This window comes from Dasypus novemcinctus, chromosome 26 (genome assembly GCF_030445035.2).
Source record: "Dasypus novemcinctus isolate mDasNov1 chromosome 26, mDasNov1.1.hap2, whole genome shotgun sequence".
Taxonomy (NCBI): domain Eukaryota; kingdom Metazoa; phylum Chordata; class Mammalia; order Cingulata; family Dasypodidae; genus Dasypus; species Dasypus novemcinctus.
The window spans coordinates 13,233,566-13,253,284 of record NC_080698.1 but is presented as its reverse complement, the minus strand read 5'-3'; the positions used below and the strand labels follow the sequence as shown (position 1 = coordinate 13,253,284).

The 19,719-nt window shown below is 53.6% G+C and overlaps 1 protein-coding gene across 3 annotated transcripts in view; it reads left to right on the top strand.

The window, feature by feature from the left end:
- POC1A (POC1 centriolar protein A) overlaps positions 1-19,719 on the top strand; it is an 82,172-nt gene that overhangs the window by 47,759 nt on the left and 14,694 nt on the right. For 2 of the 3 annotated variants that reach the window (XM_058288986.2, XM_058288988.2), the window contains one exon: positions 16,333-16,476. In XM_058288986.2, the coding sequence (XP_058144969.1) occupies positions 16,333-16,476 (144 nt within the window). The remainder of the gene's footprint in view (positions 1-16,332; positions 16,477-19,719) is intronic. The other variant, XM_071212089.1, reaches the window with a different exon arrangement.

Genomic DNA, 19,719 nt, shown 5'->3' with positions numbered 1-19,719 from the left:
GTGGTCTCAGGCCAAATGAAGGGAGCTCCTTCCTGGCTGGCTTGTCAGTTTGAGGTGGGTGCCGTGGGCTGGTACGGGCAGGGACAGGCCAGCAGACTTGGGTTTGTGCATGTCCTGACTAGAAGTATACTAGAAGTGTAAGATATTCCTTTTTTATTTTTAATGGAAAAAAAGCCCTGTTAGGGTTTATATCTTTCCAGATTGGGTGGCAAGTGTTGCCCATGTGGTGTAAGGGTGTTGGATAAGGCTTTTGTTTATGTTCTCATTGGTTACCATGGAAAAAATCAGAATAGATAGTTTCCATGGTGATTATCTTAAAATTAGTTTCCTTGAAGGCCCAGCCATTGCTGCAGGGTTCACTGAATACTCCCGCTGCCACCAGGACTTTCTCTGTGGCAATGCGAAGGCTGGGCTGAACTTCCCGTGGATTTAGACAAAGTTGTCTGCCTCCTATACTTGAAAATCCCAGGACCCCGGGGATGGGGGAAACTTCCTGTCAGGGTCCCCACTCACCCGCCCTCAGCTTATTCCAGACACCCAGAAAGGTTTTGGGTTTTTTTTTTTTTTTTTTTAAATTTAGCAAAACTAAAAACCTTTGTACCATGGAAATTTTCAAGCTAGCATAAAGAGTAGAAACTATAATGCATGCCCGTGTCCTCCTCCTCCAGCTTCAACATTTTGCCCACTTTATTTCTTCTCTCCCCCTCCACATCCTTTAGGAAGGGATCTGGAGTATTTTTTTTAACACTAGGTACATCATTTCACCCTCAGTGAGTGTTGGGGGCAGCCTTGGGGCTGGCACCCCTTCCCAGTCACTGTCCTTGGGGATGGTTTTGTAACGAGCCCCAGGACGCCCTTTTCCTGCCTGGAGATATGGGGGCACAGGGGGCGTCCGCTGGGGGGCGCTGTCTCTCTTTGCAGCCCACAGGGGAGGGCGAGGTGCTGTCTCCTTGGCTCACAGCTGCCCTGAGCGACTTCGTTCTCCCAGGGAAAGCGAGGCTGGGGGGGGCAGCCAGGCGCTGGCGGTGCGGGGCGCTGCTGGCGGTGCGGGGCGCTGCTGGCGGTGCAGGGCGCTGGCCGCTCCGAGGCCCGCTGCCTCTGCGGGGTGGGCAGAGCCAGCCCTGGTTGGCTGTCAGCAAGCTTTGCTCACGTCCTGGGATGCTGCGCAAAATGTGAATTACCGCACTTGGGAGTGATGCCAGGGTGTGGTCGGTGGCTCTCACACTCTCCACTGAACTGAGCGCAAGGAGAGTTTAAAATAGCCAGCCTTTGTTCCCGAGGTCTTGAAAGTCCAACTCCAGCGGTTACAATGAGCTGTCTTCAAGTGCCTCTATAAATAAACCGCTTCTGTTCCTCTTTGTCACTGAGAGCTTTGGCATCGTCCAGAGACATCGGCTCTGCGTCACCAGACCCCTCTTGTCCGCGAGGCGGCTGTCGGCACGTGGGGCTGTACCCTGGGCTTGCAACGACAACAGAGCGTTTCCTTTCCACAATCCCTAGTCCCCAAGATATTAACTACAAAGGGTGAAACAGTCACTTTGCAGTGGGGAAACCTGGCAGAGAGGTCAGTCACCGATTCGGCGGACACCCCGTGGTGTTGACACGCCCCTCGTAACGTGATGCACGTCGGTTTTGTGCTTGTTCTCGTCAGACGTGTCAAAAACATCAGACAAACCCAAGTTCAGGACTTTTGACAAAATGACTGATGTCAAGGTCATGAAAGATAAGGGAAGACTGAGGACCCGGCGTAGACTGAAGGAGGCTAAGGAGAAACGGCAGCTGAGCGCGACGTGACCCTGCGTGGCCTTCTGGAACACTGGGGTCCAAGGGCATAATGGAGAGGCTGGTGAGGCTGACTGGGGCCCTGGGTCTGCTGGTGGCATTGTCCCCGTGTTCATTTCTGGCTCTGCTCCTTGTACTCTGGTTATGTAAGATGTTCGCACTGGGGGAGCCTGGGCTCGGAGAGACAGAGGAAACTCTGTGCTATTTTCTGCAACTTTTCTGAGTCTAAAATTAGTTCAAAACAGTTTAATTAAAAAAAATCCACAGTCAATGCTTGGGTGTTATCAGGAGCCTCATCTCCTTCTCCCCAGGGTGCCCGGGTTGAGGTGCTGTGGGGAAGGTAGGTGTTGCCGTCTCCAGGGCCAGGGCTGGGGGCGGCGTCACCCTCGGGTGCCCAGCGCCCAGGCTGCGGGGGCCCTCGGCAGTGGTGGTGGAGCTGGGCTGAACAGGAGCAGCCTGCGGCGGGTGCGTGCCACGTGCCCAGGGGACGCTCGCGGAGGCGGAGGCACTCGTCATGAGCTCGGGGGCCGCAGGGCGGGCCATGCGCGGGTCAGGCCATGTGCGGGTGGCCCCCCGAGACCGCTCTGGAGGGGCCCCTGCTGCAGGAGCTCCAAGGCAGGGCGAGCCCTCAGGGGTGCTCTTCTCCCGATCCCAGCTGCAGACCCACCGCCCGGCCCCACCCTGCTCCCTCGGGCTGCATGCCTGAGCCCCCGGGCGCTGCCCTGCCGCCCACCTGTGTGCGTTTCTGACTAACAGGTGCGGCGGCCTGGCAGGCATCAGCCCCCAGAGGCCCGGGGCTGTGCTCCTACCCCGCAGCAGCCCCCCAGGGAAGACGGCCAGGGGCGGCCTCCATGCCAAGGCATGTTCTCGCAGGCTGATGGCTGTGTCCGCCCGCCTCCTCTTGGCCTCTGCTGGTTGGAATTGCTCAGCCCTCTCTCCCTGCTCCAGCCTTGCTCCTCTCCCCCAGGCTTCCTCCTCTGCGCCACTGGGACAGCCCTCCACAGCGCCCCTCCTTTCTCTGGGGGGCATATTTGGCCACTGGGGTGACTTTCTGTTTCCTGCCAACCAAGGTGATCCTGTCACGCCCCTGGAAACACTGGCTCTGTAAAGCCCCACTCCTGTGTGAGGGGAAATCCTTGGAAACGCTTAGAGCAGAGGCTGGAGAGTCAGCAGAAGTGGCCGGTGCTCAAACCCAGAAGGGGCTTGGGCCATCACAGCCCCGAGTGTGGGGACCGCGGCCTGGCGAGGACAGTGGCTCTGTTTGCTAAGTGTCACCACCTGCCTGACAGGTGCTGACCAGTACAGGGGTGTTCGGGATGGCCGGCGCCCTGTGGCCCCACCTCGAGGGGCCATCCTCTGAGAGGGGACTTGAGGTGACGAGGTGGGACCTGGGCAGTGCTGGTTCCGTGCGTGGCCAGGCCTGGAGCCCAGGGGTGGGTCAGGTGGCGAGTCCCTCCCTCTGCTTTGGAGCCCCCCTTCAACCCTTCAAGTCCTCAGGCCAAAGAGGTCCTGTTCGGCTCCCAGCGGTGGGGGGTGGCTCCTGGACCCGGCTATGACCGTGTCGGGAGCGGGAGCTTCAGTTCAGAGGCATGTGCTGGCCTTGGGCCTGCGGGGCCAGGCCTCCGGCTAGCTCTGCCACGCAGGTGCCCGACACCCCGCCTCCCGGGAGCCTCGCTTGGCAAGCATGCGACAGCACCCAGCCCACTCCTGCATGCTAGATAAGCCCTGGGCCGGCTGGGAGTGTATGTTGGTGAGATGATTTTAGGAAACCCGAATTCCTCATGGCCTCAGGGCTATGTTTAGAACCAGCAGTTTTCTCTCTTGTTGGACTCCAGGCTGGGACCTTAAATTATAGGCCAAACAAGGTTGTAGTATATCTGGTCTGCAGATACGTGTGCTGAAGGCAGTACCAGGGATTTTTGTGGGTTGTTGCTGGGTTTTTGGTGGTGAGAGTGAGCCAAAGTGAGCTGTCCGACTCCCTGGCCCCTTCCCAGGGCTGGGGGCAGCAGCATGGAGGACACAGAGGCCTGAGCTGGGGACCAGGACACGCCTGTGTCCCTGCAGCTCTGCCTCTTCGCTCAGCAGACCACACAACGAGCAGTTCCATGAAAGATGAAGTTGCAAAGGTTTCATTGTGAGGGGGCCTGCGCGTGGGCCCATTTCTTCCAGTTTTGCACTCAGCCCTGCTTTGGTGTTTTAAGGGGGCAGTGGCCGGGCAGGCTGCCTGCCTGGGTCAGTACTGGGGGGCCCAGTGAGGCAGACCAGCTCTTGCCTGGGCCACCCCCTCGCCTGTCTCTGGCCAACACTCAAACGCGTGGGCCAGGTCCTCCATGCTTTTGTGTTTTAGTTTCTGGAGCAGGCCAGGTGGAGGGCAAGGTCCAGTGTTAGAGACGAAAAGAAAAGGAGCCGTTTCTATCCCGAATAAGTGTTACTAATGGACCACCCTGCCCACCAGAGAGGGGTCTTCCATCAGGTCAGCTCTAAAGGTCTGTAGGGTCTTTAGGGTTGCTGGCCAGGTGCGCAGACCTCGCTCGGGACTGCCAAGGCGCGCACGGCCCTAGGCAGCTGAGGCCCACCACGCTGTGGCGAGGTGCCCGCTGCTTGGGAAAGCCTGCCTGGGACGGCTGCTGCCCTCTCTGCTGCCACGGGGGCATTGCGGCTTTGGAATTGAACTGCGCTGAAAGGTGACTGGCGTTCTGCACTTGGAAAACCAGGCGGGCAGTGGACACCAGGGACCTTCCCTGAAGCCTGCAGCCTGGGTTCTGGCCCGTTGGCAATGCCCAGTGGCAAGGTTGTGATTTCCACTTTAGATTTGTCGAGTGAGGCGTAGAAAGGGCTCCTGGGGGCGTTTCAGTTGTAATTAATTGCATTTTTTTCAGGCAGGTTTACTGAGGTATGATGCCGGGAGAGTAACAATCACCATGTTTTAGAGGGAATAGTTCTATGAGTTTTGACAAGCACAGTCATGTAATCACGATCACAATCAAGATATAGAATATTTCCATCACCCTCAAAATTCCCTTGTACTTCTTTGTGTGCTTCTTTCTCCCACCGCCAGCCCTAGGCAAGCACCAGTTTGCTGTCTGTCTCTATGGAGTAGCTTGCATTTTCTAGAATTTTATGTGGATGGAATCATAGTTAGGCTTTTTGGTCTGACTTTTTCATGTAATATTATTTTGAGATTCATCTATGTTGTTGTATGTATCAAAAGTTCATTTCTTTTTTATTGCTGAGTAGTATTCCATCAAATGGATATATCATGATTTGTTTATTTGCCCATTGGTAGACATTTGAGTTATTTCCAATTTTTGGCTATCATAAATCAAGTGAACTTTTTTTTTTTTTTCTTTTTAGCTGCCTAAAATGAGAAACATTTATTACCTTTCAGTTTCTCTGGTTGGGGAGTCTGCAAGGGCTAAGCTGGATCCTTGTCTCAGGGTTTTCGTGATGCTGCAGTCAGGACGTTGACTGGGGCCGCTGTCTACATGAACTTTCGTGTATGTTCCTTTCTCTGGACATGGGCTTCCACCTCTCTTAGGTAAATTCCTCAGAGTGTAATGGCCGAGGCATAGCCTAGGTGTATATTTAGTCTTTATGTAACTATCAAACTGTTTTCCCAAGAGTTTATACCATTTTTCTCGTCAGCATTATAAGAGATTTTGAGTTTCTCTACATCCTCGTCAACACTTAGTCTGGGCAGTCTTTTAAATTTTAGACTTTTCAGTAACTATACAGGGGTATCCCACTGTCATTTTTAACTTTCACTTCCTTAATAAATAATGATATAGAGCATCTTCATCTTTTCATTTGTTTGTTTGGCATTTCCATATCTTCTTTGGTGAAGTGTGTTCAAATCATTTGCCCGTTTTGTTAACTGGGTTGTTTATAGTCTCGTTATTGAATGTTGAGAGTTCTTTGTACATTCTGGATACAAGTTCTTTACCAGATATGTGATTAGCAAATATTTTCTCCCATTCTGTGGCTTGTCTTTTCATTTTCTTAACAGTGTTTTTTTCAAAGAGTGGAAATTTTAAATTTTTATGAAGTACATTTTATCAATTTTTTTATTTTATGGGTCATGCTTTCATTGTAAAGTAAAGTTTGCCTAACCAAAGATCAAAAGATTTTTACTTATGTTTTAGAAGGAAAGTGAATACCAGTTTTATAGTTTTAGGGCTTACATTGAGGTATATGATTCATTTCAAGTTAATTTTTGTATATGATGTGAGGTATGTACTAAAGCTCTTTTTTTTTTTTTTTTTGCATGTGGATTTCCAGTTATTCCTGTAATTGTTGCAAATAGTACCCTTTATGTGTCTTTGTTGAAAAGTAATTGGCCAGGTATCTATGGGTCTGTTTCTGTACTCTATTTGTTCCATTGATATATGTGTCTATCTTTTCACTGATAACATACTATCTTGATAACTATAGCTTTATAGTAAGTCTTGAAATCAGAAGTGTTTTGGCTTTTCTGGTTTGTTTGCCTTTCCATATAAATTTTAGAATCAACTGGTTGGTTACTATAAAAAAAAATCCTGCTAAGATTGTTTTTTTAATTTTGAGAAAAATATATATAATATAAAACAGACCATTTTAACCATTTTGAAATCTACAATTCAGTGGCATTAAGTGCATTCACTATGTTGTGCATCCACCACCGCGCTCTAATTTTAGAACTTTTCCACCTACTTCAGACAGATACTCTGTACCCATTAAGCAGTCATTCCTCATTTCCCCTTCTCCCCAACCCCTTGCAACCCCTAATCTTTCTGTCTATGCATTTACCTACCCTGGATATTTTATATAAGTGGAATCATGCAGTGTATGGTCTTTTGTGTCTGACTTTTCACATAGCATAATGTTTTCAAGGTTCATCCACATTGTAGCATGTATCAAGACTTAATGCCTTTCTATAACTGAATGATATTACATTGTATTGATATACCGTGTTTTGTTTATTCATTCATCTGTTGATAGACATTTGGGTTATTTCTATCTTTTGGCTATTGTGAATAGAGTTGCTGTGAACATTTATGTCTATGTCTTATTTATTTATTTATTTCTCTCCCCTTCCCCCCCACCCCGTTTGTCCTCTGTGTCTATTTGCTGCATCTTCTTCTATGTCCACTTCTGTTGTTGTTAGTGGCACGGGAATCTGTGTTTCTTTTTTGTTGCATCATCATGTTGTGTCAGCTCTCCATGTGGGTGGCACCATTCCTGGGCAGGCTGCACTTTCTTTCACGTTGGGCGGCTCTCCTTACAGGGCGCACTCCTTGCGTGTGGGGCTCCCCTACGTGGGGGACACCCCTGCGTGGCACGGCACTCCTTGCGCGCATCAGCACTGCATATGGGCCAGCTCCACACGGGTCAAGGAGGCCCGGGGTTTGAACTGCGGACCTCCCATGTGGCAGATGGACGCCCTAACCACTGGGCCAAGTCCGCTGCCTCCATGTTGTTTTTGAACACCTCAGTTCTTTGGGGCATGTACTAGGAGTGAAATCCCTGGGTCATATGGTAAATTCTGTGTTTAACTTTTTGAGGCACCGCCAAACTGTGGCCACACCATTTTATGTTCTCATCAGCCATGAACGAGGCTTCCAATTTGTCCACATCCTTGCCAGCCCTTGTTTTCTGTTTTTTAAATTATTATTTGTTTTTTTTTAATGGCTACTCTAGTGGGTGTGAAGTGGTATTTCATTGTGTTTTTTGTTTTGTTTGTTTTAAGAGGTACTGGGGGTTGAACCTGGGACCTGGTACATGGGAAGCAGGCACTCAACCACTGGGCTACACCCACTCCCTCGTTGTGGTTTTGAATTGTATTAACCTAATACCAATATCATTGCTAGGCTTTTCATTTGCTAGTTGCCCATTTGTATATTTTCTTTGTAGAAATGACTGTGCAAATCCTTTGCCCATTTTTTAAGTGGGTTGTCTTTTTGTTGTTGAGTTATAAGAGTTCTTTATATAGTCTGAATACAAGACCCTTATCACATAAATGATTTGCAAATATTTTCTTCCATTCTTTGGGTTGTGTTTTCATTCTCTTGATAGTATCCTTTGATGCACAGTAGTGTTTCAATTTTGGTGAAGTCCAATTTATTTGTTTCTGTTTTTACTTGGGCTTTTGATGTCATATTTAAGAAACTATTGCCAGATCAGTGGTCATGAAGATTTGCCCCTTTGTTTTCTTCTAAGAATTTTATTATTTTAGCTCTTGAATGTAGGTCTTTGATCCATTTTTAGCTAATTTCTGTATTTGGTGTGAGGGAAGGGTCCAGCTTCATTGTTTTACCTGTGGATATCCAGTTGTCTCAGCACCATTTGTTGAAGAGACTGTTTTTTCCCTATTAAATGGTCTTGATACCTTTGTTGAAAATCAATCATCCATAGATGTAGGAACTTATTTCTGGATTGCAGTTCTGTTCCATTGATCTATATATCGGTCCTTAGGCTGGTACCATACAGTTTTGACTACTGGGACTTGGTAATAAATTTTGAAATTAGAAAGTGTGAGTCTTCCAACTTAGTTTTTCTTTTTTAAGATTGTTTTGGCTATTCGGGGCCCCTTGCAATTCCATGTGAATTTGAGGATTGGCTTTTCCATTTCTGCAGAAAAGGCCATTGAGGTATTAATTAGGAGTGTTTGAATCTATAGATCTCTTTGGGGAGTATTGCCATCCTAACAATATTTAGTCTTTGAGTCCATGAAGACAGTATGTCTTTCCATGTATTTAGCTCTTCTTTAATTTCTTTCAACAATGCTTTGTAGTTCTCAGTGTACAAGTCTTATACCTCTTAATTTATTCTTAAGATTTTATCCTATTTGATGCTGTTATAAGTAGAAGTGTGTTATTTCCCTTTTTGAATTGTTCATTGCTATATAGAAATACAACTGATTTTTTTTTAAGACTTATTTCTTTCTTTCCCTTTCCCCACTACCCCCCACCCTAGTTGTCTGTGTCCATTTGCTGTGTGTTCTTCTTTTTGTCTCCTTCTGTTGTCACTGGGCCAAGTCTGCTTCCCTACAGCTGCTTTTATTTTATTTTTTTTATTTATTTTTATAAAGATTTATTTAATTTATTTCTCTCCCTTACCCCCCCCCCCCCAGTTGTCTGTTCTCTGTGTCCATTTGCTGCGTGTTCTTCTTTGTACGCTTCTGTTGTCAGCGGCACGGGAATCTGTGCTGCTTTCTGTTGCGTCATCTTGCTGTGTCAGCTCTCCCTGTGTGCGGCGCCATTCTTGGGCAGGCTGCATTTTCTTTCGTGTTGGGCAGCTCTCCTTATGGGGCGCACTCCTTGCGCGTGGGGCTCCCCTACGCGGGGGACACCCCTGCGTGGCAGGGCACTCCTTGGGCACATCAGCGCTATGCGTGGGCCAGCTCCACACGGGTCAAGGAGGCCCGGGGTTTGAACCGCGGACCTCCCATGTAGTAGACGGACGCCCTATCCACTGGGCCAAGTCTGTTTCCCTCTACAACTGATTTTAACTTGGCCAGATTTGTTTGCTCTTATATCCCACAACTTTGCTGAATTTGTTTATTAGCTTTAAGAGGTTTTTTTGGTAGGGATTCTTTAGGATTTTCTACATGTAAGATCAAGTCATCTGTGAGTAGACATAGTTTTACTCTTTCTTTCCAATTTGGATACCTTTTATTTATTTTTCTTGCCCAATTCCTCTTGCTAGAACTTCTGGCACAATGTTGAATAGAAGTGGCGAAAGTGGGCATCATTATCTTGTTCGTAGGGGGAAAGCTTAAGTGTAAGTTGTCAAAGTTTGTCATAGTGAGAAAGTTTCCTTCTTTTCCTCCTTTTCTGAATTCTTTTTTTTTTTTTTCAGTCATGAAAGGGTGTTGGATTTTGTGAAGTTCTTCCTCTGCATCGATTGAGATGATCATGTGGTCTTTTCCTTCCCTTCCTTCTATTAATGTGATTGATTTTCATATGTTGAACTGCCTTTATATTTTCAGCTAAATCCCACTTGGTCATGATGTATAGTCCTTCTAATATACAACTGGATTTGGTTTGCTAGTATTTCACTGATAATTTTTGCATCTATATTCATAAGGTATATTGGTTTGCAATTTTCTTTCATGAAATCTTTGTCTGACTTTGATATTAGAATAATGCTGCCTTCAAAGAATGAGTTAGAAAATGTTCCCTCCCCTTCAATTTTTTTAAAGTGTTTGAGAAGGATTGGTGTTCATTCTTTAAATGTTTGATAGAATTCACTGGTGAAGCCATCTGGCCCTGGACTTTTTGTTGTTGGGTAGTTTTTGATTATTGATTTAATCTCTGTACTTGTTATAGGTCTATTCAGACTTCCTATTCTTGAGTCAGTTATGGTGATTTGTTTGTTTCTAGGAATTTGTCCATTTCATCACATTTGTTGATTCAAATTGCTAGAAACCAAAGACTAAGAAATCTTGAAGGTAGCCAGACAGGAAAAAAGACACATTGTATCTAATTTGTTAACATAAGGTTTCTCATGGTATTCTCTTATAATCCTGTAATCCTTTTATTTCTGAAGGTTAGTAGTAATGTCCCCCCACTTTCATTTCTGATTTTAGTAAATTGAATCTTTTTTTTTCTTAGTCAGTCTAGGTAAAGTTTTGTCAATTTTGTTAATCTCTTCAAGAACCAACTTTGGTTTTGTGAATTTTCTGTATTGTTTTTCCATTCTCTCTTTCACTTATTTCCCTCTAATCTTTATTATTTCCTTCCTTCTGCAAACTTTGGGTTTAGTTTGCCTGCTAGGATTTTGATTGGGATTGTGTTGATGCTATAGGTGATTTGGGGAAAGAATTAACCTCAACATTGATCCTCTCGACACATGAACATGGCATGTCTCTTCGTTTGTACACATTTTCTTTGATTTTTGTCATCAGTGCTCTGCATATCAGTAGATTCTGCTCCTTCGTGGTCAGTGTCAGTGCTCCTGCCCCCTTGTGCTGTAGGAGACCGTCGGGAGCTCCGCTCTGAGTGGTGTCCTGCTGCCACTTACGGGTAGGAGGTCCTTGGCCTCCCTAACCCCGGGAGCTCAAGGCCTTTCTTCCTTAGGGCAGAAGGGTCCTGGCAGGGCTGCGTGCCTTTTTTTTCCTTTAAGATTTATTTTATTTATTTATTTCTCCCCACCCCTTGTTGTTCGCACTTGCTGTGTCTGTCTGTCTTCCTTGTTTCTTAAGGCGGCACCGGGAACCAAGCCTGGGACCTCTGATGTGGGAGGGAGGTGCCTAATCGCTTGAGCCACCTCCGTTCCCTGCTTCATTGTGTCTCTCATTACGTTCTTCTTCTTGTGTCTCTTGTTGCATCATCATGTTGTGTCAGCTCGCCGCACCTGCCCATTGCATCAGCTCACTATCTTGCTCATCCTTTGTAGGAGGCACGGGAACCTACACTCCCTGCTTTGTTGTGTCTCCAATTGTTTTTCTTCCTGTGTCTCTCGTGTCAGCTTGCCGTGTCAGCTTGCCACACCTCCCCGTCACGCCAGCTCACTGTCTTCTTTAGGAGGCGCTGGAACCGAACCAGGGACCTCCATGTGGTAGGCGGGAGCTCAGTTGCTTGAGCCACATCTGCTTTCCAAGGCTTCATGCCTTTTTTGGGGCCCACTTCCCTCCTCCAGGCCTGCATCCCCAAGGAGGATTGGCTCTCGCCTGTTGCCCTGACCTCAGTCTTTCTCACGAGTGCCCTGTGGCGGTCTCTGGAGAGAAGCCTGCAGGTGGGTGCGGTTGCCCTGGGCGTTAGGCACTTCTTTGTCCCCAGGCATTCCGCAGTCTCGCCCTAGCCCACACCTGGCCTTCGGTGGTTTGTTAAAAATCTTAACTCAGTTCTTCTTGCCTACTTACGCAGCACACGTGCCCCTTCCTCCCGTGCTTCGCTGCTGTTGAGCCAATGCTCACGTCTCCTTGAAGAGGCCGGTCTTCAAGACCTCTATCACCTCGGCTCTGTGACTGCAGATGATTCTTCTAGATAAGCAGTCTTTTTCTTGTTTGGATGGAATTAAAACTTTTTCCAACTTTCTATATCCTAGGAAAAGCTACCTGCATCTTCATGATAAAAAAGTTAGCGTGTACAATCAGCAACAGATGGGTCGGTTTCTTTCGCAAGAAAGACCTTGTAAGCGTTGTAAGCTGTCTTGTTGTTGAATGAGATTTTCCGAGTTGGTTCCCCACGTGTTTGTGTAGCTGAGCACCAAACCACAGATATTCGTGAAATTCCTCCTGCGTGTGGGGTGCTGAGCTCCTGGTGGCATAGGACAGGCTGGCCACACAGGAAACAGAAACTGAGGCAGGGCAGCACATTCACCTCCTGTGGAGTCCAGAATCCCACCCGCAGACCCCAAGTGAGATTTCCACAAAGCGAAATAGGTCCCTCTAATCTGCTGTCTACCCACCCCCCCAATCCCCTTTCGATATGAAGACATTTATATACGATATGGCAAAAGGGAAAAGTTGCTGGCATGGTGCTGGTCTGTGTGGGGGCAGGGAGGGCTTGCTCCCAGTGTCACTTTGCCCACAATATACCCACCTGAGGGCCACCAGGCAGAGCCCCTGGAGCCCGTCCACGCTGAGCAGGCTGAGCACGGATGCTGCCCTGGCCCCTCCGCCACGGTCGTGACTCACGGTGCTGGCTCAGGTGTCTCTTCTCACTCTTTGCCTGTCTTTTTCTTACCTCTGCTTTATGCCTGGTTTGCCAAGCGCTCGGGATAACGCCACGTCTCCAGAGTGCTGGCGTGCAGGTGAGCGGCTGCAGGGTGGGTGGGGCTGCCGGCCGGCCTGATGGCCCGGGAAGTTCTCTGCAGTGGGCCTGGCTCTGGGAGACTGGGAGGTTTGTGGAGAGCCTGCTCTGTGCTCAGCTCCGGGCTAGGCAGGCATTCCAGGGCAGGCAGGCACAATGAACGGGAGACCCAGGAGACCCAGGAGACCCAGGAGACCGGGCCTCTGCGCGGGTGCAGGAGAAGAGCTGAGCGTGGAGGCAGAGCTGCAGCGGATGTTGCCTGCCAGGCTGCCTGATGTCAGGGAAGAGCCTGGGTTTCGGGTTCAGATCCCAGCTCGTCGTTTGCTGGTGACTGGGGGGCATGATGCCACTTAACCTCGCCGAGCCTGTTTTCCCATCTGAAAAATGTTAATAACGCTTCCTGAGAAGGGCCTCTGTAAGGCTTCAAAGTGGTAACCTGTAAAACCCGGCGCATAGTAGGTGGCAAGTAAACAACAGCGAGTGCCCTCCCTAAAAGCCAGACCGGTGGTGTGGTAAGTGCTGTGACATCTGCTGGCAAGAACGGGCCAGGAGACAGGGAAGGGCTGTGTCCTGGTCCAAGTGCCGTGGCTGGAGAAACGTCCCCAGCCAAGGCAGGCCCCTGGCCTTGTGAGCAAAGCCTGGGGTTTGAGGAGGGGACCTTTGGACGGACACTCCTTTGTCCTGGAACGGGGATCCCCGCACAGCCCCCGGTAGCCCGTGGAAAGCACTGTGCTTCCTGCAGCCCCCTCTTCCAAAGGCCACCTCTGCGGCCAGGAGCCCTGCGGTTGCTGTCCTCGCTACTCCCTTGGCACTGGCTCGCGTTGGCTCAGAGGGAGGGTTTCTGTTGCTAAAGTTAGTGGTGCCTACCCCCTCGGCCCCCCGGTGACGACTCTGCTTCCAGAGGCTCAGCTCGGCACTGGCCGTTTCTGGGCTCTTGTGCAGAAACACTCAGGATTTCCATTCCCCCCCTGCCAGGCAGCAGGCAGGCCTGTCTGGCCCACTCCAGGAGGATGCCAGCTGTCCCGCCCTACCCTCCTGCTGGTGGTCTTTCCTGGGGGGGCTGCAGAGACTGGGGGCCGGGGGAGGCACACAGGCAGGGGGGTCATTGGAAGGAGTGGGTGCAGGAGGACTGTGAGCGCTCGTCACGGGAGGCCTGGTGGTGATTGGCGAGCGTGTCCCGCGGCCCAGTCGTCACCTCGTTCTGCCAATGGGGAAGTGGAGGCCAGAGCGCTTTGGCCTCCTGCCCAGGCTCACCCGGCCAGTCAGTGATGGGACTCGGGTTTCAGGGAAGGCCCGTCTGGCTGCCAATGGGGCTGCCCATCCAGCAGCGAGGGCTGCTGCGGGGGGCCGAGGGCTGTCCTGGGAGGGCTGGCGTCCTGGTGGGGCTTCCGGAGCGTCTCCCTTTGGGATGGCCTTCCAGGCGGGCACTGAGACCGTGCAGGGCGCTGCTTCCTGGAGTGCTGCGGGCCGAGGCCTCACGCAGCCGCCCTAGCGCCCTGCAGGTGCGCGCGGGCCTGGGGCTGCGGCTGCTCAGTCCTCAAGCGCATCCCTCGCACTTGGGTCTCACGTTCGACTCCCGTTTAACTACCAGGGCTTATGTTTTCCCAAGTTCATATTGGTGGGCACTTGAGAGTTTGTGATCTATGAGACTAGCACACTTTTCTAGTATAGGAAAATTCTCTCCTAGGTTTGGTCTTTTTTTTTTTGTTTAAGGTTATTTATTTATCACCCACCCCTTGTCTGCTCTCTGCGTCCATTCGCTGTGTGTTCTTCTGTGTCCACTTGTATTCTTGTCAGGTGGCACTGGGAAACTGTGTTGCTTTTTTTGTTGCATCATCTTGCTGCGTCAGCTCTCCGTGTGTGCGGCACCACTCCTGGGCGTGCTGCGCTTTTTTCATGCAGGGTGGCTCTCCTTACAGGGTACACTCCTTGCATGTGAAGATCCCCTCCATGGGGGACACCCCATGTAATGGCACGGTACTCCTTGCGCACACCAGCACTGCCCGTGGGCCAGCTCCACACGGGCCAGGAGGCCTGGGTTTGAACCCTGGACCTCCCATGTGGTAGGTGGGCGCTCTATCCATTGAGCCAAATCCGCTTCCCGGTTTGGTTTTTTTCAAGGACTCTGATGCCTGCTCGGGTCAGCCTCTTCCCAGGGCTGGGCCAGCTCAGTAGACGCAGGAGGCGGCTGGTGATGGCTCTACAGGCAGCATAGAGTGTGGTCGGGGCCCGGTGGTGGGCAGGTGGGCAGGTGGGCAGGCAGCCTAGGTGAGTGCTAGTCACACCTGGTACATTCCTCTGCTGTGGGGTGGGGTGAGGCAGGGCTGGGTGGAGTGGCCTTGGTTCTGGCGCAGGCTCCGAGCTCAGTGGTGTCCTGAGTCTAGAGGGGGCGGGGTGATGAGCGCAGGCAGGGTGCTGGGCAGTCAGGCCGCCCTGTGGGCAGGCTGGCATCGAGCCACTCCTCTGATGTATCCTGGCCCTGGAGAAGGAGTAGCTGGAGGGACGGGCAGACCAGGTGCTATGGGACCACTGAAAGGGGCTCCTGGTTTGGAGGAACAGGGTCTGTGAGCTCAGCGAGGGGGAGACGGTATGCTTAGACGGGGGGAGGAGGGGGCTGAGGACATCCCCAGTGGAGAGGACCGCGGGGGCCAGGCTCAGGGCGCGGGCAGGGCGCCGTGGAAAGGCAGGCCTGGCCAGAGCGCCTCGCCAAGGGCCTCGGGGTTCCTCCTGGAGGCCGCGGAGCGCCCCGCAGCCTGGCGCAGCCGGGAGCCCCGTGCTAACGGTGGGCCTGCCCATTAGTAAGGTGGTCGTTTGACACCCTGGGCCCCAAGTGTGGCTGCTTGTATGGGTCCCTGAGGCATTGGGGCTGGCTAGGACTGCAGATCATCTCCGAGCATGCCGTTCCCCAGGGAGCAAGTCCAAGGAGAACTGCAGAGCCCCAGGCCTGGGGCACCTGCCGGCCCTGCCCTCAGGATCCCGGCGGCCCTGGGAAGCGCGCCCTGCTGCCCATGTGCACGGCCTTCCTAGAGCAGAGGTGCCCTCGCCTGCCTGGGGCAGGTGGCTGGCTTTGGGGGGTACGCTGCACTGGCGTGAGCCCCTTAGGAAATGTATACAGAGGTCCTCAGCATCTCGGGGCTGAAGGGCCGTAGGCAGGAACACTAAGCCCCCGCCTTCTTGGGGTGCCACTGAAAGCGGGCTGCGGGAGCCTGTCCCATGGACACCGGCTGGGACGCGTGCACAGAAATCCTTGTTTTCCCCAGGGACCTGGTTCAAGGTGGCGTGGGAACGTCCCCTCGGTTCTGCTGAGGCCCCGGGAAGGCTTCAGCGCAGCCTGGGAGATCCCTGTGCTGGAGGGTGGGGGAGTAGAGGTGAGCTGGCCAGGAGGACAGAGACTGCAGGGCCAGATGGACTTCGGCATCCTTGGCCGCACCGAGATGCTGGCTGGAGGTCGCGGCCCGGGTGACGGGGTGAGCGAGGGACCCACTGCCTGGCCAGGCCTGCCCGAGGGCCTCTGAGCCGGCCGGACCCTCGCCACTGCCCCTTCCCATCCCTCCCAGCCTCCTCCAGCCCAGCCGCCAGGGCCCACCCCTCGCTCAGGCCTCTGCCCAGAAGGGAGGGCCTGGGGCCGGGCACGTGCGGGCTCGGGCACGCGAGTGCTGCCGCCCCGCCGTCCTCGCCGGCATTTGGAACTCATTTTCTCCAGTTCGCGGGTGGCTTCCCATGTAGCTGCTTGAAGGGGATGCTCCTCCCTCGGTGGTTTTTCTAGCACGGAGTAAGGACTGAGGGCTGCCTTTTCCTCCTGTCTCTCTCTCCGCAGCCAGAAGGGGATGTCCCCGCGCCCGCGGGCAGAGGCAGGAGCCCGGAGCGCGTGCCGAGCCGGCTACAGGAGCCCCCCAGCATGCCACAGACGCTGACCAGCACGCTGGAGCACATCGTGGGCCAGCTGGACGTCCTCACCCAGGTAGGCCGCGCCGCGACTCCCCCGGGCGGCTGCCCTCGGCCTGGCCCTCGCACTCTGTTAAATGTGCCCGCAGGTGCTGGACTGCAAAAAAACATAGTGATAAGGGACTTGTTCTCCAGCCCAAATTAATGCAGGAGCGGCGCCTGCCCCGGGACCCGGGCTCTTGGAGCCCTCCAGGCCTGGGCCAGGCCGCTGACTCGCAGGTCCCTGGTGCAGCGTCCTGCCGGGGCCAAGCTCCGCAAGCCTGGCCACCTCCCCCATCTGTTCCACCCTGCTGGGGGGGGCGCTCCAGGGACACGCCGGGGCCCTCTGGTCGGGACACCCCGACACTGTTCCTTCTCCTTAGAGTAACCCCGGAGAAGTCCCTCCGGCTCGCCAGGCCCCGTGTGAAATGTGGGTGCTCGTGGGCTCTGCCTCTCGGGGGTGAGGACTGAGGACATGAACCTGTGTGAAGTGTTAGGACCAGCCCTGGGTCACCGCTCTGGCAGTGTTAGCTGTGGCACTGACCCCTCATCATCAAGGGAGACCCGAGCCCAGTCCTCTGGCAATTATGGCTGGCGGCTCCTAGTACATGCGTGACACAGCAGTTCCCGTGAGCGCGGCTCCTAGCACACATGGCACAGCAGTGTCCAGGAATATGGCTCATAGCACATGTGTGACACGGCAGTGTCCAGGAATGTGGCTCATAGCACACGTGTGACACGGCAGTGTCCAGGAATGTGGCTCATAGCACACGTGTGACACGGCAGTGTTGGTGAGCGCGGCTCCTGGCACACATGGCACGGCAGTGTCCAGGAACATGTGTGTGACACGGCAGTGCCCGTGAGCGCAGAATGCCCCATGGGGCATGCCCGCAGGGGTCTCTCACCCTGGGGGAGTGAACCCGGCAGAGGCAGCAGCCACTTGCAGTCGGGTGGGGCCCACGGGCCACGGGGGTACGCGAAGCCCAGGGTGCTGGAGTGTGGCCCAGGGGAGAGGGAGCGCGGGAGGCTGACGGGTGCTTTCAGCAGTGGGTTGTGAAGGAAGTCTGGGCTCCTCAGACCCCTTCTCCCCTTGACTCTTGCTGCCCAGCTGGGACTCTGGGACCCTCTGTCCTGGGCTAGGTCCTGGATAGACTGAGGCCAGGGGAGGGTCACATCAGCCCTTGGGGCAAAGAGAGCAGTGTTAAGGCTTCCACCCGCACGACGGGCTGAAATGGAGCCAAAGGGGCGCGGCGTCCTTCCCCGTCTCTGTGTCACATGCCAACGGTCGTGCCACACCGTCCGGCGTGTCCCAGCCTGGACTGTGCGCAGTGGACTCACGAGGGAGGGGCATTGGAGGGCAAGGAGGGGCACGTCGTGCAGACACTTCTGCAGGCCTCCTAACCGTGAAGAAGGCCTGTGCCGGGAACGATGGGAGGAACGTGCCGAGATTTTTAAACACACCCACCGCAAACCCGTCGGAAACTGCAGAGCCTGCCGAGCGCTCTTCACAGGCTCATCAAGTGAGAGATGGGGGGGTAGAGTTGATGAGAACTTTAGAGGATAAAATTGGAAGTTAAGTCTGAGAAGAGGGTAAAAATAGCTTTAGCGGATCCAGAGGACTCTAGCGCTGGAAGCAGTTGCCGTCGTCAGGGCACGTGTGGGAGGCTTTGTGGTGCTGGCAGGTAGGGGGACAGTCGTAGCTTTGCCTGTGTGTCAGGCCCCGTGTGAGACCCCGTCCCGCTCTCAGCAGGACCCCAGGACTGCTGCTGCTGTCAGAGCCAGGCCTCCAGGAGGAGTGGCAGTGGGGGCAGCATGTCAGGTGGGAGTCCTGTGCGCCAGATCAAGGCCACGGTCCCCTGCCGTGGGATGGTGGAGAACTGTGCAGAGTGGACCTGGTGGGCCTGGGCTGTAAGGCCCAGGGCTTGGGGCTTTACCTGGTGGGGACACTAGGTGGGGCAGGGGCAGGGCCTGGCCCGTGCTGAGGGTCTGGGATACAGTGGTGACAAGGACACAATGTATCCAGGAGCAGGACAAGGGGCGGAGCTGTCACAGCCCCACCCCTGGGAGGCAGCCCCTGGAGCTGCCCTGAAGCGGACTTGCACGTAGGCATAGGCGTGCATGCAGGGTTAGGGTGATGGGAGGGGGACTGGGGCTGCCCCCTGCCAGGCGCCCGCCCCCAGCCCACCCCCAAGCCCAGGAGCCTCTCAGAGTCACCAGAAACCAAACTGCCCTTGGGACTTGTGTCGCACCTGAAACCCACACTTAACTCCCAAACTGGGGGTCACTCTTCCACGTTTTTATAAAGCGCGCGAGCTACTTTTCAAAAGTAACAGGGATGGCCTGGAGAGGCGCGCGGCCCCTGGCCTGCCTCCTGCCTTTGGCTGCCCTCTTGAGCAGGTGCGCTCCCCAGGCCCCGTCCCTGCCCCACCCCAAGGCTTCCGCCTGTGCAGGTCCTCAGAGCTGGGACCCAGCCTCGCTGCCGCGGCCATCCTGCTGGTGTTTATTCGCGGCTCTGACTGCAAGGGCTTCCCTTTGCTGCCCTCACCGTGTCCTCCCACTGGTACCCAGCATGTTGCGTCACCAGGTGCAGACCAGGTATTGGTGATGACTTGTCGTGCCTGCCCTGGCCCCACAGCCCCCTGGCCTGGGGCTTCTCCAGGAGGCCAGGGGATCCTGGTGTCAGCACCCCGTGGGCAGAGCTGCCCAGCCTCCCTCTCTAAAGCAGCTTGGGGTAGTTGGCAATGGCTTCATCAGGAGGTCTTTCCACAAACCACACTTGACCTTCCTGAAAGTCGTGCTCTGTGGTCACGGACGGGCCAGGCCTCCGAGGCCACCTCATCAGAGAGCACGTCCTTGCGCGGCCTTTCTCAGCGTGAGAGACACGTCCCCCTTTCCTCTGCGAGGCTGCCCTGTGGGTCTGGCTGGTTCCTCAGCCCTGGTCCCAGCTGGACACGACGTTCTGAGCAGCCACACTTCACTTGGCATGCTCGGCTGTGCCAGGCTGAGGGGAGTGGAGGTGCCCCCTTGGCTGTGAGGGGCCAACTTCCCCAGACATCGCCTGGGTGACTCGAGCACGTGATGTTGCTTTTTCCTTCCTGGGGACAGGAGAGCCTGGCTCCGCTCCCCTGAGCACTATCGCGCAGCCCCTCGAGGGGGTGGGCTGGCAGCTCCTTGTTGGCTGGGGGTGCGAGCCTGCTGCCGGCTGTTTTGTGACGCACAGCGTGGTCGGGCCCTCTCCACGGGGCAGTGTAGGGGAGCAGCAGGGCGGGCCGGCAGCACT